Source organism: Orbicella faveolata, unplaced genomic scaffold, assembly GCF_042242905.1.
Source record: "Orbicella faveolata isolate gen_17 unplaced genomic scaffold, um_ofav_v1 contig_13, whole genome shotgun sequence".
Lineage (NCBI taxonomy): Eukaryota > Metazoa > Cnidaria > Anthozoa > Scleractinia > Merulinidae > Orbicella > Orbicella faveolata.
The window spans coordinates 9,434,147-9,457,905 of NW_028301540.1; the positions used below are offsets into that span (position 1 = coordinate 9,434,147).

The 23,759-nt window shown below is 41.9% G+C and overlaps 1 protein-coding gene across 1 annotated transcript; it reads right to left on the minus strand.

The window, feature by feature from the left end:
* Window positions 1-1,567: 1,567 nt before the first annotated feature.
* Window positions 1,568-23,318, minus strand: LOC110044923 (dnaJ homolog subfamily B member 6-like). Its single transcript, XM_020750497.2, has 9 exons — window positions 23,158-23,318; window positions 22,075-22,184; window positions 17,564-17,614; window positions 15,976-16,057; window positions 10,586-10,626; window positions 10,267-10,396; window positions 5,853-5,899; window positions 3,479-3,542; window positions 1,568-2,864 (listed from the first exon to the last, which is right to left on the minus strand). The coding sequence occupies exons 1-9, from the start codon at window positions 23,220-23,222 to the stop codon at window positions 2,771-2,773; spliced, it is 684 nt and encodes a 227-aa protein (XP_020606156.2). The 5' UTR covers window positions 23,223-23,318; the 3' UTR covers window positions 1,568-2,770.
* Window positions 23,319-23,759: the final 441 nt, after the last annotated feature.

Genomic DNA, 23,759 nt, shown 5'->3' on the forward strand with positions numbered 1-23,759 from the left:
ACCCATTTTTGCAAGTGTGAGCCCATTTGTTCAAGTGTGACCCACTTTTCTAAGTGACCCATTCTTTCAAGTGTTACATATTCTTCCAAATGTGACCCGTTTTTGAAAGTGTGAACTCCTCTTTTCCAAATGTAACCCATTTTTCCAAATGACCCAGTTTTCCAAGTGTGACCCATTTTTCGAAGTGTGGTGCATTTTACCAAGTTTGACCCTTTTTTTTCAAGTGTGACCCATTTTTCAAGTGTGAGCTTTTTTCCAAATGTAACCCGTCTTTGAAAATGTGGCACATTTTTCTAAGCGGTGGAAACAACTTTTCTAAGTGTGACCCATTTTTCCAAGTGTTACCTATTTTTCCAAGTGTGACCCATTTTTCCAAATGTGACCAATTTTTCCAAGTGTGACCCATTTTATTCAAAGTGCGACCCATTTTTCCACGTGTTACCCATTGCTCCAAGTGTAACCCATTTTTTCCGAGTGTCACTCTTTTTTCCAAATGTGACCCATTTTTACAAGTGTGACCCATTTTCCCAAATGTAACCTATTTTTCCGAACGTGACCCAGTTTTTGTAGTGTGACCCATTTTTCGAAGTGTAACCTTTTTTCAGGTGTAACTCTTTTTTCCAAGTGTGATCCATTTTTCTAAGTGTGACTCTTTTTTGAAGTTGCATCCTTTTGTCCAAGTGTGACCCCCTCTTTTCCCTGGGCGAACCGTTTTTGCGATTGGATCGCGGGCTCATGTCAGGCTAACTTGTTGAAAACATGGCAGGATTGTTCAGAAGCCAGTTAATGCTAACCCAGGATTAAAAGTTAACCGAATCATAACTTTTTCTTCTGAACAAATATTTTTTGCTTTGTTTTGTGTATATGGTGATTATTAAAACTCAAAACCGAAAGCCAAACAATATACAGAACCGTCGCCGCAAAGTTACAAAACTCAAACCAAAATTCTACCTTTTCCTGGGTTAGCTTAAGGTCATTCCTCACATTTGCATTGCGCATCCTTACTGCGCATAATTTATGGCGTCATTAGCACGGGCTCGTGCACGCGCACATTGAAAACATGACGGATTTGCCTTGATATTGAGCTCTGTCAGTTGAAAAATAGCTCTAGCTCACCAACGAGTACGGGCACCCCAAGTTTTTTTCCAGTCATTGTAGACAACTAATCATAAGCTTTGCGTGAGAAAAGACTGATCTAATTTCTATTGCTGAAAATTGAATAAATAAGAAAGATAGCAGATACACTGTGGTCTTTTCTATTTTGCAGTCGGTAACCACGTCAAGAAATTTGGTTCCAATTTTTAACCAAGGATTTAACTTTCTGCTTGAATCAAACTTAAAATGTTTATTTGTGTCCGACACAATGTATTGACTGTAGTTTAATGCGTGTTCTTATGAGTCTGTGTTCAAAGATTTTACAATTACTGGGAATGGGTTCTTATAATAAGCATTAAATAATGCCAAAATGGGGTATTTTGAATGCCTCACTGCTCCTTAATGAACATGGGCACCCCTTTTTTTATTTCAAAATTGAAGTTATCATATGACAAATACTCAGTGGACAACGTTTGAACAAAAATCTATTGTCACTTTTATTTCAGAGGAATTACCTTAATCGGGCTCTGAACAACGCTGGCCTAAATCTATATTTTAGAATGATAACAGTTTCATTAGACGTGAAAATTGTGAACGTTTTGTTTTTACTGCGATTTGAGTGCGTTTGAACAACACTCACGCTTTCAGGCATGCAAAAGCAAACACTGTAATTTTGGGCTGAACCCAGTCTACGCCGTGTTGTCTTCAATAGCAACATATGTCCCCCCTACTTCTCACAGGGCTAATATTTACATTCCTTACCAAAAATAGTGGTAAAAGGTACATTTATATTCACCATGACCTCATTATGGGTCTCTGGATTTACATACATATTGTTTAGTTGTCGTTGTTATTGCTGTTGCTGTTTTCATTTTTTTTCAAAATATCTGCAAGGTGCAATTTACCATAGCAATCATCTGTGAAAAAACAGTAAGTTTTTTTTTTGTTGGGTTTATTACATGTTGAAGCTTTGTGGCTGCACAAAGTGGGAATTGATCGTTTTTTTTTCCCAGAAATGTGATCTACCTGTAGACACGAGACAGACTGATCCAAATAGTGACTGCTCTATTTCGTCCTTGAAATTTTCTACGTGATATCACTAGTCATAACTAGTTCACTGACAGTCGAATTGAAGAAAGACAAATTAAAGAACTTGTGTTTATTCATTTGAACTCAGCAACCTAGTTTACTCCCCAGAGTGCTGCTTTGGTACACACACTGCTACCCCATATATGAAGTACTCTGCTTGATACTGTGGTTTTTAGCAGCTTTCAGGTCTTTAAATTGTCACACACTTTGTCACGCCTACAGAGATCAATCGTCACATACCAGTGTCACGGCTACAGAGATCAATCGTCACACACCAGTGTCACGCCTACAGAGATTTGCTTGACTCTCAGGGTGAAAGAGGAAAGGTCTAAAGCAACAGTTTAGAAAAAAGTCGGTTAGAAAATGTTCAGTTGAGACATCTACAATCCTGAAACTACGCTCAATATCTGTATAAAAAAAAATATTTAAACCAATAACTTAAAAGAAACTTTTGGCCAGTGATTGCTTTTTTCCCTGCCACATTTCAATTGAAAGTAACCAGAGGGTTTCCAGTCTACACTCTTCTTATTCATTTAAGGCCCATAGTGTGCATTATTTAAGGCCCATATTTAGTGTGCATTATTTTCTAGTTTGTAAGCTGTAATGTGCCGTCAACAAGTCTCCTCTTCAAGATATTGTCTTCCCATTCTTCTACAGTTTCCTTTCCATTCTCAACAATCCTGTTACAAAAAATAGGTACAGTACATCAATCTGAGTGAATATCACATAACTTTTTTATTCCCCTCCCTCTTTCACATTCTTATGTTTCAATTTTAAAATAAACTCCTATCTTCTTCACCCCACCACCATCTCCCAACCTGCACTCTTTCCCACCAACCCAAGGAGATAGATCCAGAAACATTTACAACAACTTTGAACTATCTATATACGTGTCTTATGCAAATTTCACAAAAGATGTCCAAATGCACATACGCTTAAGTAGCTGCAGACTATTATATGCCCCCCCTGCCACTCCACTAGGCACGTGAAGTCTGCACCAGTTTAGTGACCCACAAGTACCAAAACTCGACCCGGTTTCCATAGCATAAAGTGACTCAGTGTGTTGTAAATTTTATCATAAACTCATTCCCAAAGCAGCAAACGTGAAAAGTATTCCCATGTGAAAACAAGATAAAGGTGCTACATATGGAAGTTTTAGAAAATTTTGTGTAAACGAGGGATGGGGGTGAATTTTCAGCATGTGGTGCAATCATACACATGATTGGCGTAATCATGCACAAGACCAATTGATGAAGAAATAAAAAGCACTAGGTCAACACAAGTCAACTCTTACTTCTTTGTAGTTATTTTCTTTCCATTGACAACTTTAGTTGATGTCGATGTTGATTTAAAATTTCCTGAATGGAGAAAGGGAAATAAAAATTAGAACAAGCAACAGGCCATAGATTTCGACTTCTGTTTGGAAAATTTGGAAAAATTATTTTGTCCTAGTTTCAACTGGTAAAAAATAATAATTACTGGAACACTTCTATAAACAATTTCTTTAAGGGACTAGTAAAAAGTACTGGGGGGGGGGGGGCAGAGCAGAGAGGAGGTGGTTCATCAGTTTTTGAGCCCTTGGTAAGGGGTGGGTCGTTCAATTTTCAGCCACACGTGGGGGTGGGTCATCCTGGGGGTTTTTTCACAGCAATTGGCAAACATTTGACACAATCGACAACAGAGATAACTCCTTCCAGTTCCAAAGGATGAAACCTTTTCGAGCCATGGTTGAAAAAGAACACTTGGGTGGTGTACAATAGAGATGACACTTGCGTGTATTGTAAAATCTGTACGAAAGCTAAGAAGTCTAGTCCCAGGACTCACTACAGCCTTTTTCTGGATGAATCACTGTTCAACCCACTGCGAGGTTGGAGTCCTCAGAGTTTACAGACATCACTTAAAGTTGCAAGAGTAAAGGAAAACAGTATTATTTTTTAGATGCTTTAGTATTATTATTACAGCGGTTATCAATCACACGCGACCTTCAGCGCAAACACGTCTTGACAAAACCTAAGTTTTGGAGGACGTCAATCATCTCCGTCTCCTTGCCGACTGTATGCAAAATTTACCGGAAAAAGACAGTCTCAAACCTTGCAGCGGTCCACTCGTAAAAATTATCATTTTACTTTCAGTATGACCGGCTAGCTCACTAAATGCATTGGCATTAAATATTCCTTGAAATTTATAACTGAAGACGGGCGGGTCGGGTTTCTCAACGGCCATTAATTCACATGCATGAATGACCCCGAGTGCAAGTAAATCTACACGCAAACAAATTATTTCTGCACGTATTTGCCTTGGGGCTACGGACTGAACAAGACCTAAACTTCTTATAAACCTTATAATTTTGTAAGGTAATAAAGTTTAGTCCGTAGCCCCAAGAAAAATACGTGCAGAAATAATTTGTTTGCTCAAGTTCAGATTTGCTTGATCTAGGGGTCATTCATGTTTGCGAATGGCCGTTGAAAAACCCGACAAAAGTCTCCATTTATAGATTTCAAGGAATATTTAATGCCGATATATTTAGTGAGCAAGCCGTACATACCGAAAGTAAAATGATGATTTTTACGAGTGGACCGCTGCAAGGTTTCAGACTTTTTTTCAGGTAAATTTTGCATACAGTCGGCAAGGAGACGGAGATGATTGAAATCCACCAAAACTCAGGTTTTATCAAGACGTTTTTGCGCTGGAGGTCGCGTGTGATTGATAACCGCTGTAAGAAGTATATCTAACACGTAATTACCACAATTTCAAACACAAAATGTGATTTTGTTGGATTATGCAACCAAACATGTCACAATTTATAGGGGGCGGGTCATGTGATTTTTAACCTTCGTTTAGGGGTGGGTCACTCACTTTTGTGCCAAATGGAAGGAGTGGGTCATGTGTTTTCTATCCACCACACTTTGAAATGGCTTCCCGTTTCACTTCGGTTACCAAGGAGCAAATTGAATGGATAAGGACACTGATTATTCAACTTGTGTGGTATATACTAAAACAATTATTCACCTCAGTATTGGTACAATGGGTGGATATTTAACTCACTGCTTTGCAGCTCTGTAAATATCCACCACTATTCACCTCCACTTTGGTGAATAACTGTTAATTATAACCTAACCTGCATGGTCAGGCTTTTGCTTTCATGCAGGAGTCACAAACTGAGCTTAAAAGAGAATGGGGAGGAAAGGTAAATTCTGCCTTGGGTCAAGTGGTCCGTTGTGCCAGAGCTTATCCCAGTTACTGTAGCACTGACTGACAAGAAACATTTCTACTCTCTCCTGAATAAGATGGTGATCCATCTCAGGGCTACCCCCAGTATTAAATTTGCCAGTGTCCCAATTATACAGCTGGGTGGAGACCCATAGGCACCATGAGAGTAAAGTGTCTTGCTCAAGAACACCACGCCATGAACCTGGACTGCTCAATCTGGAGTCCGATTCATTAACCACGAGGTCATCACATGACCCTACAGAATAGGGAGAACTCCATGGGCGGTGATTTCCCTAGACTCCTCCCAGCTGGGATATGCTTGGGTAGGCGAGTGAGCCTGGCTATGAAGGCTAGTAATAAAAAAAACTACTGAAACAGATCCAACTGGTTTGCCATCTACCGTAAAATTTAAACCAAAGTCCAAAAATTAATTATCATCAAGTATCCACAACACTTACTTCCCCCTCCGCCTCCACTTCCACCAAAACTTTGGAATGATGAAAAGCTAAAAACAAGAAAAAGCACATTTATTTCCACCACCACATTTGTCTATTGCTCTAAACATGTGCCCAACTTCACTGTAGACTAACATGTCACAACACGTAAGTCACAATGCGTACAATCTTTCAGCTGGGAGATTACATGGTTCATACAGACATCAATACTTCAGTTTCAAGGACAATTCAACAGTCTACCACATTTTCAAGAATTTGTCAACTGAAGGCACTTATGAACCATAAGAAACAACTGTCTAAATGTACACACGGATGAAAACTTTGACACAATCACTATGGCACTATAATACATGCAACACTAACTGCTTAAATGGTGCCAAAAGTGGCGACCATGTAAATAACATATTACAAAAACCTTGCCTTGCATTATTGAGAGAAATCACATTTCTGAGAGGCATTATTGAGTAAGGTTTTCTAATATACTTTTGTTCAAATTCTAACCCTGCCATCTTCAGAATTAGTCTATTCAATAACATCCGCATTGGTTAACTCTAGACCTGAAAACTGTATTTTCTGACTATAACCAGACTAAGGCTATTCCGTGCTAAGGGCAAACTCAGGCCAGTAGATGTGTCAGATGGGCCCGAAAATCATTATTTTGCCCATTTGTGCCCAGTGGCAGATCTAGAGTAGAGGGAGTGAGCTACCTCCAAATGACAGAGAGCAGGGGGAGTGGGCTAGCTCCAAAGGACAGAGAGCAGGAGGAGTGAGCTAGCGCCAAAGGACAAAGAACAGGGGGAGTGGGCTAGCTCCAAAGGACAGAGAGCAGGGAGAGTGAGCTAGCTCCAAAGGACAGAGAGCAGGAGGAGTGGGCTATCCAAAGGACAGAGAGCAGGGAGAGTGGGCTATCCAAAGGACAGAGAGCAGGGGAAGTCGGCTATCCGAAGGACAGAGAGCATGAGGAGTGGGCTATCGAAAGGACAGAGAGCAGGGAGAGTGAGCTATCCAAAGGACAGAGAGCACGGGGAGTGGGCTAGCTCCAAAGGACAGAGAGCAGAGGGAGTGGGCTATCCAAAGGACAGAGAGCAGAGAGAGTGGGCTATCCAAAGGACAGAGAGCAGGGGGAGTGGGCTAGCTCCAAAGGACAGAGAGGAGAGGGAGTGGCCTATCCAAAGGACAGAGAGCAGGAAGAGTGGGCTATCCAAAGGACAGAGAGCACGGGGAGTGGCCTGGCTCTAAAGGACAGAGAGCGGGGGGAGTGGGCTAGCTCTAAAAGACAGAGAGCAGGGGGAGTGGGCTAGCTCTAAAGGACAGAGAGCAGGGGGAGTGGGCTGGCTCTAAAGGACAGAGAGCAGGGGGAGTGGGCTGGCTCTAAAGGACAGAGAGCAGGGGGAGTGGGCTAGCTCTAAAGGACAGAGAGCAGGGGCAGTGGTCTGGCTCTAAAGGACAGAGAGCAGGGGCAGTGGGCTGGCTCTAAAGGACAGAGAGCAGGGGGAGTGGGCTAGCTCTAAAGGACAGAGAGCAGGGGCAGTGGGCTGGCTCTAAAGGACAGAGAGCAGGGGGAGTGGGCTAGCTCTAAAGGACAGAGAGCAGGGGCAGTGGGCTGGCTCTAAAGGACAGAGAGCAGGGGCAGTGGGCTAGCTCTAAAGGACAGAGAGCAGGGGGAGTGGGCTAACTCTAAAAAACAGAGAGCAGGGGGGGTGGGCTAGCTCTAAAGGACAGAGAGCAGGGGGAGTGGGCTGGCTCTAAAGGACAGAGAGCAGGGGCAGTGGGCTGGCTCTAAAGGACAGAGAGCAGGGGCAGTGGGCTAGCTCTAAAGGACAGAGAGCAGGGGGAGTGGGCTAACTCTAAAAAACAGAGAGCAGGGGGGGTGGGCTAGCTCTAAAGGACAGAGAGCAGGGGGAGTGGGCTGGCTCTAAAGGACAGAGAGCAGGGGGAGTGGGCTGGCTCTAAAGGACAGAGAGCAGGCGCAGTGGGCTAGCTCTAAAGGACAGAGAGCAGGCGCAGTGGGCTGGCTCTAAAGGACAGAGAGCAGGGGCAGTGGGGTGGCTCTAAATGACAGAGAGCAGGGGGAGTGGGCTAGCTCAAAAAGACAGAGAGCAGGGGGAGTGGGCTGGCTCTAAAGGACAGAGACCAGGGGGAGTGGGCTAGCTCTAAAGGACAGAGAGCAGGGGCAGTGGGTTACCTCTAAAGGACAGAGAGCAGGGGCAGTGGGCTAGCTCTAAAGGACAGAGAGCAGGGGCAGTGGGTTACCTCTAAAGGACAGAGAGCAGGGGCAGTGGGCTGGCTCTAAAGGACAGAGAGCAGGGGCAGTGGGCTAGCTCTAAAGGACGGAGAGCAGGGGCAGTGGGTTACCTCTTAAGGACAGAGAGCAGGGGCAGTGGGCTGGCTCTAAAGGACAGAGAGCAGGGGCAGTGGGTTACCTCTAAAGGACAGAGAGCAGGGGCAGTGGGCTGGCTCTAAAGGACAGAGAGCAGGGGCAGTGGGCTAGCTCTAAAGGACGGAGAGCAGGGGCAGTGGGTTACCTCTAAAGGACAGAGAGCAGGGGCAGTGGGCTGGCTCTAAAGGACAGAGAGCAGGGGCAGTGGGTTACCTCTAAAGGACAGAGAGCAGGGGCAGTGGGCTGGCTCTAAAGGACAGAGAGCAGGGGCAGTGGGCTGGCTCTAAAGGACAGAGAGCAGGGGCAGTGGGTTACCTCTAAAGGACAGAGAGCAGGGGCAGTGGGCTGGCTCTAAAGGACAGAGAATAGGGGCAGTGGGCTAGCTCTAAAGGACGGAGAGCAGGGGCAGTGGGTTACCTCTAAAGGACAGAGAGCAGGGGCAGTGGGCTGGCTCTAAAGGACAGAGAGCAGGGGCAGTGGGTTACCTCTAAAGGACAGAGAGCAGGGGGAGTGGGCTGGCTCTAAAGGACAGAGAGCTGGGGCAGTGGGCTAGCTCTAAAGGACAGAGAGCAGGGGCAGTGGGCTAGCTCTAAAGGACAGAGAGCAGGGGCAGTGGGCTGGCTCTAAAGGACAGAGAGCAGGGGGAGTGGGCTAGCTCTAAAGGACAGAGAGCAGGGGGAGTGGGCTAGCTCTAAAGGACAGAGAGCAGGCGCAGTGGGCTAGCTCTAAAGGACAGAGAGCAGGGGCAGTGGGCTAGCTCTAAAGGACAGAGAGCAGGGGGAGTGGGCTAGCTCTAAAGGACAGAGAGCAGGGGGAGTGGGCTGGCTCTAAAGGACAGAGAGCAGGGGGAGTGGGTTACCTCTAAAGGACAGAGAGCAGGGGCAGTGGGCTGGCTCTAAAGGACAGAGAGCAGGGGCAGTGGGTTACCTCTAAAGGACAGAGAGCAGGGGCAGTGGGCTGGCTCTAAAGGACAGAGAGCAGGGGCAGTGGGCTAGCTCTAAAGGACGGAGAGCAGGGGCAGTGGGTTACCTCTAAAGGACAGAGAGCAGGGGCAGTGGGCTGGCTCTAAAGGACAGAGAGCAGGGGCAGTGGGCTAGCTCTAAAGGACGGAGAGCAGGGGCAGTGGGTTACCTCTAAAGGACAGAGAGCAGGGGCAGTGGGCTGGCTCTAAAGGACAGAGAGCAGGGGCAGTGGGCTAGCTCTAAAGGACAGAGAGCAGGGGCAGTGGGTTACCTCTAAAGGACAGAGAGCAGGGGCAGTGGGCTGGCTCTAAAGGACAGAGAGCAGGGGCAGTGGGTTACCTCTAAAGGACAGAGAGCAGGGGGAGTGGGCTGGCTCTAAAGGACAGAGAGCAGGGGCAGTGGGCTAGCTCTAAAGGACAGAGAGCAGGGGCAGTGGGCTAGCTCTAAAGGACAGAGAGCAGGGGCAGTGGGCTAGCTCTAAAAGACAGAGAGCAGGGGGAGTGGGCTGGCTCTAAAGGACAGAGAGCAGGGGGAGTGGGCTGGCTCTAAAGGACAGAGAGCAGGGGCAGTGGGCTGGCTCTAAAGGACAGAGAGCAGGGGGAGTGGGCTGGCTCTAAAGGACAGAGAGCAGGGGCAATGGGCTAACTCTAAAGGACAGAAAGCAGGGAGAGTGGGCTGGCTCTAAAGTACAGAGAGCAGGGGGAGTGGGCTGGCTGTAAAGGACAGAGAGCAGGGGCAGTGGGCTGGCTCTAAAGGACAGAGAGCAGGGGGAGTGGGCTAGCTCTAAAGGACAGAAAGCAGGTAGAGTGGGCTACCTCCAAAGGACAGAGAGCAGCGTCAACCTGTGGTAAGAACATCAGTGACACACTTGGCTATCATGTCACATAAAACTGTCTTCTTCTTACCACATTTTGCCGTCATCTGTGACCTATTACTCAGAACAGATGCAAGGCAACATGGAATCTATTTGTTAATTATTTTTAGTACATCTACACGTTTAATCTGTATTATTTTTAACTGACTCATTAGAAAGCAGACACCCAACTTTCATTTATCCACAGCCATAAATTTTTACCTGTTTGAACCAAAAGGATCACCACTAAATCCATCACCAAATCCAAAACTAGATGTGAAGCCAAAACTTGGCATGCTGGCAAAAGGGTCGGTTGGCCTCATCCTGTTCACATTTCCACCTCTTCTGTTACCTGGGTGTTAAAAAATTTCTATGTTAAAATCTAACCCATTTAAGTGCATTTAAAGATAGGTGACATGAAGGTAGCACGGGAGAAGGACAGAGGTCTCCTCAGCAGTGAGCAGGTCTCCATGGGAATATATATTTAAGGTAGTCCCATCCAGAACATGACAACAACAAAAAAAGAAATAACAAAACATACCAAAAAACTCGTCAAACATGGAATCATGTTGGAAAAACTCTCTGTTGAATAGAACAAATGATGACACAGAGTTAATTTCAACAAGTTCTCGCAAAGCAAATTAAGATGGGTCCATGCTTCCAGTGCTGACTTCCCAGGTTTACAAAATAAATTGCAAAATTTGGCATATTTTATGCCAATTCTTAAAGAAAGTCATTTTGACTCCAGCTCAAAACCCTGAAATTTGCAGGAGAATATATTTTTGGCTGCCATCCAAAATTTTTAATGCCCTTTACGGGCCATTTGAATCTAAGGTACTAGCAGTTTTGGAACAAAATTCACTGTTAAATATCTGTTTAAGTCCTGAAGCTGTCAAATTAATTATTACAACAATCAGAAAATCTTTCTAGAGGATAAAAAAGCTCAATGCACAATGTATAATTTAGCATTCTGTAGATGAGTGCAAGATTTGTGGAAGTGGAATCAACCTGACTACAGTGGGTAAGAAAAATTGGTAAACCCTGGTTACCACTGTTTCCTGTACAGTGACAGGGTAACTAAGACTTTTATTACTCCCAGAAGAATACTACTTGTACATGTACAAGTTGTAGTTTGGTGGTTCAATTTTTAACCTCTGCACAAATTTCATTTTTCTTTTTCACTTTTTGGGGAGTTGTTAAACAGAATAACATGCACACCACCCACCCCTTTCAGTCTCCAGCCCTACTCTACCTTACCCTAGCCCCACCAGGATCCCCTATCACTGCACCCCCCCAACCAAAAAAAGAAAAAATCATTATACTTCTCCCATACAACACCCAGATGTGAACACTAGATGAGGGGGGACATTGGGATTTTCGGTTTTGTGGTTTTGGCTATTTTTTTGATCGGTTTTTCAGTTTTGGTGTTCGTTGCGGTTTGCAGATTTTTCATTTTTTAGCACCTGGTTTTCGGTTTTCTTAAAAAATGCTAGCGGTTTTTCAGTTTTGATATACGATGTGGTTTTTGGATTTTCCCATTTTGTCCTATTTGGGTTCCGGTTTCTCTTCGATTTGAGCAGCAATTGATCTCGAATAGCCGTGAAATGCCAAAGTTATTGAGAGGAAAGCGTGACAAACTAAATGTCACGGTAGGGGATCACACGTCTCAAATGATGCCCAAGACTTTGACCTCGCAGAACAGGGCGATCATTTGGTCAGTTTCCAAGGTGCCTCCCACGCCAGCAACGGAAGAATCAATTGAAGAAGCTAGTCATAAAAGGGGACAAGTGACGATTTTGGTTGCTTTTCTTTTTTTTTGCTCCAAATTAGCTGAATTTTTGCATGTGGTCTTCAATGTAATAGAAAAACGTGTTCCTGGATTTTTGCCACTGGTTTTTGCTTCGCTTTATAATGACTCCACTAGGAAAACCGAGTGGTTTTTTGCATACGCTATATCCCGAAAACAAAGCAAAGTCTAAATAGGTTAAAATGTTGATTTGACGTTAACGTGTGATGGCAAGGATGTTGGTTTCACTTAGAAACCAGCAAAATGTCAATTTCACGCAGCGCATAAGCTCAATGATGTTGATTTCAGGTCTAAATAGGTTAAAATGTTGATTTGACATTAATGCGTGAAGGCAAGGCTGTTGGTTTCACCTAGAAACCAGCAGAATGTCAATTTCACGCAGCGCATAAGCTCAATGATGTTGATTTCAGGTCTAAATAGGTTAAAATGTTGATTTGACGTTAACGCGTGACGGCAAGGATGTTGGTTTCACTTAGAAACCAGCAAAATGTCAATTTCACTCAGCGCATAAGCTCAATGATGTTGATTTCAGGTCTAAATAGATTAAAATGTTGATTTGACGTTAACACGTGACGGCAGGGATGTTGGTTTCACTTAGAAACCAGCAAAATGGTAATTTCACGCAGCACATAAGCTCAATGATGTTGATTTCAGGTCTAAATAGGTCAAAATGTTGATTTCACGTTAACGCTTGACGGCAAGGATGTTAATTTCACTTAGAAAACAGCAAAATGGTAATTTCACGCAGCGCATAAGCTCAATGATGTTGATTTCAAGTCTAAATAGGTTAAAATGTTGATTTGACGTTAAGGCGTGACGGCAAGGCTGTTGGTTTCACTTAGAAAACAGCAAAATGGTAGGAGCCCATGATGGGCTCCTGAAAATGGTAATTTCACGCAACATATAAGCTCAAAAATGTTGATTTCAGGTCAAGAAAGGTGTAAATAAAAATAAAATAAAACAAATAAACATTTCAATAAGCACTTTTCTAAATACAGCAACGTCTTAAATAGACTACGAGTAGTCCCTCTTTCGCTTAGTCCGTTGTGCGTGACGTGAAAGAAATTCGCGAGAAAAAAATGGCCGCGCGAAATCCTGGGGGCTAGGAGCACGCGAAAGGAGGGACTACCGTCTAACCCCAAGAGTTTGCCCTTTCACGGCCGAGTGATTTTTCAATGTAGGATTTCTCATCTTGACGTCCTCTTATTATCGCCTGTTATCAATAGCCCCGGGAGATCTGAATAAAATTGCTCTTCTCTACTCTTCAAGTAGCCAGGCAAAAACATATGCCATGAGAAGTATATCTTGGTTCAGTGTTCGTTCAGCGAAACTGTCAAAGAAGTTATAAAAAGAAGACGGCGAATGAGGCCTCTTGTAATGATTTTCGCTGCGTCTAAAAGTTATTGCGAAAATTTCAACAGAGTTTCAACCGAGAATTTACATTATACATTATACATAGGAGATCATCCAACTGTGGTGAAATGTTTGCCGATAGCAGCGGAAAATTTCAGGTGAATGTCCAGCATCAAGTGAGAGTCCGGTTCAATCTTTCAAATGGACGGCAGAAAGGCCAAGCTCAGTGAATTTATATTCGCTGACTTAGACGATGCTGTTGAGAAGCGAAATCACTAACACGCTTGCAGTCGGGGTGGAGGCAGAAAGCTTTGCCAAACAAAACACTGGATAACTTTAAATCTTTCCAAAGCGCCTGTCGGCAGATTCGCAAGAACATCACAGCTTGCGAAGCATGATTGCAACGCTTCGATTTGCTCTGGTACCGCTTCAATTTGCTCCGGTTCCAAAACATTCCTGCAAGATGTCAAAGGTATCTCGAATCTTGACAACACGTTGTCAACGCTCCTAACATAAGCCAATCATATTTTTGCGTTGTGAGAGCAACGCATAATTCAAACTCTTGGGCTTAGGCGGTAGTCCCTCCTTTCGTGTGCTCCTCGCCTCCAGCATTTTGCACGGCCATTTTTTTCTCACTGTTTTCTTTCGCGTCACACACAACGGACTAAGCAAAAGAGGGACTACTCGTAGTCTATGTCTTAAATGGCTAAAAAATCACGAGATAAATATATAGTTTTCGACAAACGCGATCGTAGCTTTATGTCATGCACTGCCATAACTTCCAAGTTCAAAATGCGCTGGTACCTCTTATGCCCGATGAGGATAACAACTTTGGTGGCTGTTTAGTTTTGGATTTAAGAATTTGATGACTCCACATGAAAACGCTTTATAAATAGGGCTGACAGATTAACAAATTAACCCTTCTGCGCAACGTATGGGTCTCCATACATCTGCATGTCCCCTGATCCCAGAAGCTCAAAACACTACAAATCATGCAAACGCAAACTGGATCACAGATCTGTTAGAATTGATCGCCACTTGCTGGCCATTATTATGTTTAAATCTAGTTACCAGTTCGAGAAACATTCGCAGAACGTAATCGCAATGCATGCCCGGAAGGGTCTTTCCACCTCGTGCGCGGGAAAACATGGCGGTCGATACAAGACAAATTTTATAAGTCTAAAACCAGTTCTCGCTTTCCAAACTTTGACGCTAGCAACGCTTGGCAAATGGGCCACAACTCACCAGAGGGTATTTTTCTTGGGCAAGAACTGCTCTTGGACTTTGCTACCTGGCTCGATCTGACTTCGAACGCCGATAACACGATTACAGTATATCAGCCGCCTTCGAAGTTTCAGAACACATTTTGATTCTTCAAAACGTGCTGATGACTTACGGGTTTATCGAGGCTTTATGATGCCTCTCAACCACCAGGCAGGCATACAAGGTACTTTAAAACAATGCTTAAGATATTAGTTGACAGAGCTCTAATGCGGCACATCTCTTTTTTGTTCGATGGCATTTTGTTTGATGCTCGATCGCTTCACGTGTTGTGTTCACGTCACAATAACCGGTGTAAACAATCTGTTCCCAGATTTCCGCTCTATATGCTGTGGGATTTGGTTTTGACTTCATACACTATAAACAGTCTGCCTGTTTGCTGTTCAACAAATAAACTCCTAAAGACATGGCTAGGAAAAGCCAAGTTTTTTGCATACGTTTTAACTCGAAAACAAAGCAAAAACCAGCGACAAAAATACAGAACCACGTTTTTCTATTACATTGAAGACCACATGCAAAAATTCAGCTAATTTGGAGCGAAAAAAAAGAAAAGCAACCAAAATCGTCACTTATCCCCTTTTATGACTAGCTTCTTCAGGAGGAGAAAGGTGGCGAGAATTTTCAAAAGAAAAACACATTTAGATGTAAAGTGAAAAGGGAAGAGAGAAGCCTGCAGAAGCTAAAAGATACTAAAAGATACGAAGGCTTCAGACAAGTCCATGACATTCACAAATACTTTGATAAAATTAGTCTTAGTGTAGTTTACTCTGTATGTCCCACTTGTCACCTTTGTATCAGTTTTTGACGGTTTTGTATGCAGTTTTCAGTTTTGGGTGAATTTTTTGCGTTTTTGCGGTTTTGGATGTTTTTTTCTTCAGATTTGCAGTTTCTAATATACCCCAATGCCCCCCTCCTAGATTGCTGACTATGGGCTGACTATGTGTTCCATCTTTATCTCTGCTAGGCCATATAAGCAATAGCAGATTTGCACATTGGTGTCATTTGACTAAAACTACCAGAAAATTTTCCTTTCATTTTTCTTTATTATTTAAATTGTGAAGCCCCAGTGGGGTTTAAAGACCAACTGTCCTAATTAACATACAAAACAGAAAAAGTCAGGGTCTCTGGTAGTTGAAGTCAAATGACGCCATCATGCAAATTATCTACTATAGCAAATTTCCCCAAATCGGTTGGTCTAATAAGTTAGTGGTCCCGGGCTTCCCCTACCCCTTTGATGAAAACTAATCAAAACAAATGTGAAAAAAATTCCTTGGTTTGATAAAAATTCAAAGTAGATGTAAAATTGAACCACAACTTCATATAGCATAGCTCATTAAGTGGAGAGAGGCACTGTGAAAGTAAGAACTTGCACAGTACAAAGAGTGAGGACCTGGCATAATGAAAGCTGTTGCCTGAGTCCCTGGATGTTAAGTCCAATGGGATCAATGACAATTTACATTTTAAGGCACACCCAAAAAACAACAACTTACCTAAAGATCTCATTAGGATCACGGAAATGGAAATTATGGAATCCTGCAAAGCCTCCAGCACTTGGACCTCCACCACCACTCCCTGAGAGAGATAACAACAACAAACATCCTCATCAGGGCATTAGGTGGTGTCAGAGATAGTTGCCATTAACTAGTTAGTTAACATGTCACGGGATAGATACACATATGTGAGGGAATCTTTCCTAAACGTTTGACTTAATATCAAGGTAATTTAAGTATCAGTAAACAGCTTCTTGGAATCATGTGCCTTCCAAGCCAGCATGCCAGTGAATTGACTACCATTCCTAGTCAAAAACCTTGTGACATCTTTAAGGACCCACCTGTAACGGTCACGGGTTCGAATCCCGTTGAAGCCTTCATTTTTTTCTGGCTTCTTCTTTCCAATTGGTTAAATTGGAAAATTTACTGCAATGATCATTCTTCACTTCCATCTACAACGGCAGTTCATACATGAATTATTTTAGATATACTTCACATCATTTCACTCCTCACGGGAAGATATGAACTCAATTAATTGACCTCGCTCCCAATGTGTGGCTTCATAGCTCAGTTGGCAGGGCATCGCACCAGTATCGCAGAGGTCACGGGTTCGAATCCCATTGAAGCCTTGATTTTTTCAGGCTTCTTCTTTCCAATTGCTTAAATTGGAAAATTTACTGTGATGATCTTTCTTCACTTTAATCATAATGTTTGTTTTAGACTGTCTTTCCAGTTTAAAAATGTATACTGATATTACAATATTAAATTCTCATGCTTACTGTCAGGAAACTGTAAACACCAGAAATATTTATGGAATGTTATTGTGTAGCGAGGGAAAAGCCATTAGTCAGTGTGGGAAAACTAAACCACAAACAGCAATGGAAATTAGTTGTGGTTTTGAGGTTTGCTGCTGTGACCTGAATTTTATTGTGATTAATCAGTACACAATAAACCTGTCAGAATCAAATCGAAGTGTTCACAGTTTTCTGAGTTTCACAGTAAGCTTTAGGCATTATTAAAGTAAAATCACTTACATGTTATCGAGATTTTGATTGATTTTTTAAATTCATTTTCACGTGGGCCATAAAGTTGCCATTTTCATTCTTACCTGCTTTTCAAATAAATGTATGACATGTATATGCGTATGTATACAACTTGCAGTGTAAACCAGAATTTTTCACTGTTACATGTAAGTTTGACCTGTCTCTAATGTATTCATAGCTCCGTTGGTAAAGCAATGTTCCCGCTTTTACCAAGGTTTTGTGTTTGATTCTTGTTGAACCTTTTGTAAAGTTTTTTTTACATACATATATATATTTATATACAAAGTTCTATGATCTACTTTGCAACTGAAAAAGCACTCCTCCCCATTAGCAAGACATTTTGAGTTAATTGAAGTAATAGAATACATTGTACAGGAAGACTTTTATCCTTGACTCACAGAGTACTCCATAGTTGCAGAGCTACATACATGCAATTGATTGGATACGAAAGGAGAAATTAGCACACAACACCACTGGACTGTTTTGAAAGGGCCCACCGGTTGTCTCTCCTCAGTTGCATGATATATTTGTTATAAAATACTTACCTCCTGTTAATCCTTCTTTACCATATCTGTCATAGATTTTTCTTTTCTCCTCTGTTATAAGAACAAGAAAAGACCTGCTTAGGGCAGGACCTTGAAAAACACTTCCAACTGTTACACTACAAGGGTTAACTGTTTCTTTGGATATCAACCTAAACAGACAATGTGTTGTTCCAGAAAATCTTCATACCCCTCCCATGGAAGGTTTTCTAGTTTGGTCCCTCCCCCCCCCCCCCCCCCTTGAAATTCCAGTTTAGCTTCATACTTTACTTTAAAAATTTTAGCTTTCAAACCCACCTCCCCTCCCCCTTCTCCTTTTGGAATATCGGTTAATCTTCCTTGGAGTGGATTTGGATATTCTCTGGAACTGCACAATCACCAATCATACCTGGAAAAATAATTAAACCTATTATAGTAACTGTAACAGTGCACACGCAATCTTCTTTGGAACTTCAAAAATAATTTATCTAGTAATTATTCAGTTAAGGAAAAAGGAGGAGAACTGTGAAAAGAGAGCTTAATTAACAAGAAAGAACTAAGAACCTGAGCAGCAGAAGCGGCAGCAGAGGACAAGGGTGACAGCCTACAGCTCAATTCTCCACTAGGAGATCAGTAATGATGATGATTTAGTAAAAGTGAATAGTAAGCAAGCAAAGAAAAAGCAAGGTTGCTTACACAAGCATATTAACTATTGGGTTACTGATGCATATTCCTTCAGGGTGTGCCAAAACCTACGTCCAATTGTCCGGGACAAGTAGAAATTTAGTTCGGACATGTAAATCTTAAACATGACTTGTCCGTGGGACAAGCACATTTCTGACGTCTAAACAACTACAGAAACAGAGGAAAATTGACTTCAAGTTGCAGTAGAATTGAAATATATCTAACAATAATAACAGCAAACCTTTAACTTGACAAAATAAGGGTAAAGATTCCTATAAATTTTGCTATTCTACAGCCATTCATTTGTTTTGGTGACCTCATCTGGCCTTAGTAACCAGGCCTGTTAGGACTAATCCCTAGGCTCTAAATTCAAGTCAATAATGGCGGAATCTCAAAAGCGTCAGTCCACGCTGTTTGCTTTCCTTCCAAACCAGTCAACCAAAGAATCAAGCGAAGAATCGACTGAGTCTTCGAGTAGTTATGGCAAGAAGAAAGGCAAGGTCCTTGCAAAGCAGGATTATGAAAAAAAGAGAAAACGCAACTTTCAAGAGCAATGCAAGTCAGAATTTCCATGGCTTGGCATTGCAGCAGACGAATCTGGAGGGAAAATGTACTGCTTCTACTGCAGAGAAAATGAAGCTTTAGCTGATAAAAGCAGCCCCCTCTTTTCAGGATGTGTTTCAGACAGAAATTACAGACACAACCCATTGGTGAGCCACAACACCTCCACATGTCATTTGGCTTGTGGTAAGGCCTGGCAAAAGAATAACCAACTTGAATACCAACCTCCTATTAAGAAAGCTGTACAACAGATGATAACTTCCCTGGATGAAAAGAACAGACACCACCTCAGAGTCCTTATGAACACTGCTTTTTTTGTGGGAAAGGAAGAACTAGCTTTTAGAAAATTTGGCAACCTCTGTGACCTCCAAGAAAAGAATGGTGTAAAGATGGAGAGTATATACTGTAATGAGAAGATGTGTAGCCAATTCATTGCCAGCATTGCTGATGTTGAGAAAGAAAAAACAAAGAGAGAAGTGAGAGAGACAAGGTTTCTTTCGTTACTGTCAGACGGCTCAACAGATGCAGAAATTATTGAACAAGAAACAGTGTTCGCACGCTATGTGGACAAACAAGGACAGCCATGGACAAAATTTGTTGACATTGTTCACCTTGAATCTGCAACTGCAGATGGAGTTTGTAACGCAATTACAACCAGCTTGGAGACAATTGACATTGACGAAGAAACACTGAAGAAGAAGTTAGTTGGGTGCAATTTTGATGGAGCTAGCGTGATGATGGGCAAGAAGTCAGGCGTTGCTGTGCAAATACAAAAAAAAGTTCCACAGCCACTTGTGATTTTACACGTGTTTTTCATAACCTTTAGCTTGCTGTTTTAGATGCAGTTAAAACCATTCCCTACCCTGAAACTTTTGATGAAACTATTAGGCAAGTTTTCAAGTTTTACTATTATTTGCCCAAGAAAAGAAGAGAAGTCAATGCAGTATCAGAAATCCTTGATGAAAATCCAGCTCATTTCAGCAGTAACATCAAGAAGACAAGGTGGCTGTCTAGCAGACATAGGGCTCTCGCTGCTATGGAAAAAAATCTTGCTGTGACAGTCACACACTTGGAGCAGGTGAGCAGTGGGAAAGGTGAAGATGCAGCCAAAGCCAAGGGGATATTAAAGCAAATCACAACAGGGAAATTTGCAAGATTCCTTTACTTCATGTTAGATGTCATTGCAGTTTTAAAGGAACTGAGTGAAAGTTTCCAAAGAGCTGATCTTTTCATCACTGATGTTGCAAGAAAACTTGACACAGCCATAGCAAACTTGGAGCTGTTAAAGAATGACAAGCCTCCCACAGAGTTGTCGAAATTCCAAACTAAGTTCAAGAGCAGCTACGATGAGGAGAAAAAGATCCTACTGAATCGAAAAAACAACAGCCAAGAAGTTTCACTGAAAGATAATAGCCAAAGTACAGATCTCCGTGAGCTTTTTTCAAGATTTTTGACTGATACCATTAATTATCTTGAGAAGAGGTTTGCCAGCCTCAGCAGCCCACCTCTCTCTGATTTCACTGTTTTTGATTACAGAAATTTCCCTGTTCAAAGAGGAGAAAGAGCTGGTTATGGTAACGAGGAAGTTCAAAGGCTAGTTGATTATTTTGCTCCACTTCTTTCCCAAGAAGAAAAAGATGGAGCGGTTAAAGAGTGGCAGGAATTGAAGAGCTTCTTCGCTACACAGAGAGCATTGAAACCAAGTGATGTGTATGCATCCCTGCTTGCACGTGACCAAAATGACCTAAGTAACGTTCTTGTGTTGGTTAAGCTCATGATCACTATCTCACCAACAACTGCCACATGTGAAAGGTCATTCTCAGCAATGAATCGGCTGAAAACAGTGCTGAAAACAAGAATGCAGCAGGGAACATTGAGCAACCTCTTACGAGTTAAAGACCAAGGTACAGTGCTGAAAGAGTTTGACGTAGATTCTGCAATTGATCAGTGGCTCTTAAAGGCTAAAACAAAGCGTCACATTTTGTCAAAACCCAATGTTACTTCTTCTCCTGCTACCCATAGTGACACTAATGATGGAAGAGAAGTGGAGCAAGAACAGCAGGAGGATAACAACATGTCGCTGCCCCCACTGCCACACCTTGTTGTTGATTAGGAAGAAATCGAGTGATGACATTGTTGAATCATTCTTAATCTCAACTAAACAGTCAGACTTGCTAGTGAAAAACATTAAATGTACGAGCGGATGGTGATTTAAATAACAGAAGGATTTACGATTTAAGCAAGCTATTTTGTACCCCACAAGTTCGATGTGCATGATATTCGTTTTAGGTTTAGAAGAAAAAATTACTTACAAGGCTTAAAATGTCATTAAAAAGAAAAAAACACCTGAATGTGTTTGAGTCAATTAAGTCATCGTATCTGCAGGGACTGGGTATAAGGTGAGTTACTTGTAATAAAGTCGAAAATGTTTGTTTTTTTTTTATCTTTAAAAACATCTGTACCCTTGTAAATAGTTCACAATTAACGTTGCTAGAAATTAAAATACACCAAAAGCCAAATGTTGAATTGATCTTATTTCTAAATACAGTTTGAACAAATCTTTTTGGACAAGCACTTTTGGGTCTCAGACAACCAAATTCTCTATGATGGTTGTCCGATGGACAAGTGGATTTCCAAATTTTTCTCTTACTCTGTCCTTCTATAGAAACTACACCGTGCCAGTCGCTAGCTACATATTTTCATTTTTGCCTCCTCGATCCAGAATGAAAAAGCAGCAAAACACTGGCGGAAGAAGGAAAACTGATCGTACATCATGAAAAATGCCTAGAGAAAGGTGACAAAGGAACTAAGAAAAAGTTGAAGTTACGAATGAACCACTGAGATAATCCAGGTCAGTGGTCTAAAAGCCCTTATCCACATACTCTACATGCTGTAGGAAATTGAACACAACAAGGTATAGGCACAAACTCCAAAACAAATGTACTATTGAATGAGCCAACCACATAATATGAAACGTAGAATAAATGGTAAATTATAATGGCTTCAGCAGCAAAGAGGCTAAACCCAAAACAAGAACAGCGGCAAGGCTGGCCTAAAATCCTCAACATGGCAAGAAATATTATAAAAACCTGGAAAATTACGAAATCAAGGTTCAAACGTCTGTGTTAGCACGTTCTGGGCCATGATTGGCTAAAATTATGACATCAAGTGAAATCATGGGGTGGACAAAACACATACTAAGGCAAGAGGGGTGAGTTCAGAGTTCAGAATTCAAAAATTTCCAACACAAGCCAAATAGGAGGGATTACTGACATGACTCTTCAACTTACTGTCTGACAGGACATCATAAGCTTCTGATATCAGTTTAAAGTTTTCTTCAGCTTCCTCTTTGTTGTCTGGATTTTTATCTGGATGCCATTTTAGGGCTAATTTTCGATATCTGCAAACAAAGCAAGCAAACATAATTACTCAGAAGAATTATGTGAATATTAGTCATTTTATCATTTTCCTGCTCTGCTCAAAGTCCGAATGAACTGAATTGTTTCCTAATTAGATTAGCTAAACAAAATTAAAGAAATAAAGAAATCTATGGGAAAGAAATTGCCAATTATGGGCAGACTTCGTACAACAAATGCCGCAAAACCTGAGATAATCAGTATATTGGGAATATTTGAGTCCAGGACAGTCCAGTTGTACATGTAAGCCCTGGCTGGAGTCAATGTGTTGTACAATTGTTGTACACGTTAATTTGACAAATTCTTACACCTTTTGTGGGTACTTCTTGAATGTGCTGATAGCTGAAACTTCTTCAAAAACCTATTTTAGTCGCAAATTTCGGTGCAGTATGTTACAAAAATAGAAGCAAAGTACGTATTTAGTTAACAAAGCCAATTCTTATTAGTATGGTCTTGTAGAATGTAGAACGTTCTAGTATGTTCTTCAAAGTCTCCGTTTTTGGGGAGGAAAACTTTATTGATAGACAATTTATTAGTACAAATTTAATATCAACCGATGTGCAATTGAACTTACTATCAATCTCTGACATAAGAAAAGAACAGAAGGCACTAACACAGATATTTCTGTCCCAGTGCATGTAACAATAGGAATACTACTGCATGGACAATAAGAACCGTGTTTAATAAACAAACCACTCCAATGACTGCAATAAATGCAACATTTCCAGCGAAGTTCCCTGCAAAGTGTGCACAGACTCAAAACAACAGCCGACGTACATGTTTCTGCTTTTTCCAAATCAGACTGGATTATTTTAGCTTTACGTAACTCTGCGAAGACCCGCAAAAGATAACGAAAAATCTGTTCTTTTGATTCGTTAGCAGGAACGAATGAACTTTGATGACGCGCACAACGAAATCCGATGAATACCTGCATCGGCCAAACAAGAAAATACTTACGCTTTTTTGATGTCTTGCTCGCTTGCACTGTTTGGGACTTCCAAAATCGCATAGTAATCGGACATTTTTTCGTGTAACAGCAAGGAAGAAACTCACAGATACATTCCCAAGTTGAACTTACAGAAGGTAAATGCCGGAAACATTTTCGTAGCCTCGTTTTGGCGCCCGAATTAATTACGACGATTTTTCGCCTCTGTGTCGTCACCTAATCAATGCAAGCTTCGAATGCCCTGCTTCGAATGCTATTTCTTCACGCTGCTTCCAAATTGTGATTTGATTCATTGAATAAAGCGAAACGGTTTTTTGTTGTTGTTGTTGTTGTTGTTCTATTTCGCTTGATCCTCCAACCAAAGAAATTTCGAATCACTTATGTTGAAATCCTTCCTTTCTCGTCCCCAGAGCAGGAGATCTGGGGCTTAGTTTGGACTTTGAAATAAGGATCCTGCGATCAAAAGGTCAATCCGGCACGAGATGACCAGGGTAAAGGCGCCCCGCAAGTTCATAGTTATGTAGACACTGTCTCCGCGAAAACACGTCCAAAAACATCTAATAAGGTATGACATCCAATTTTGACCCAATCATTCAACAATGTGATTTCAAAA

Excerpts from the sequence above, each read along its gene's own strand:
- LOC110044923 (XM_020750497.2), bottom strand. The coding sequence starts at position 23,222 with ATGTCCGATTACTATGCGATTTTGGAAGTCCCAAACAGTGCAAGCGAG. Across the intron at positions 3,543-5,852 it reads AAGTGGAGGCGGAGGGGGAA|GAAATTTTAAATCAACATCG; the intron begins GTAAGTGTTGTG and ends TTCTCCATTCAG. Across the intron at positions 2,865-3,478 it reads AAGAAAATAACTACAAAGAA|GATTGTTGAGAATGGAAAGG; the intron begins GTAAGAGTTGAC and ends TTTTTGTAACAG.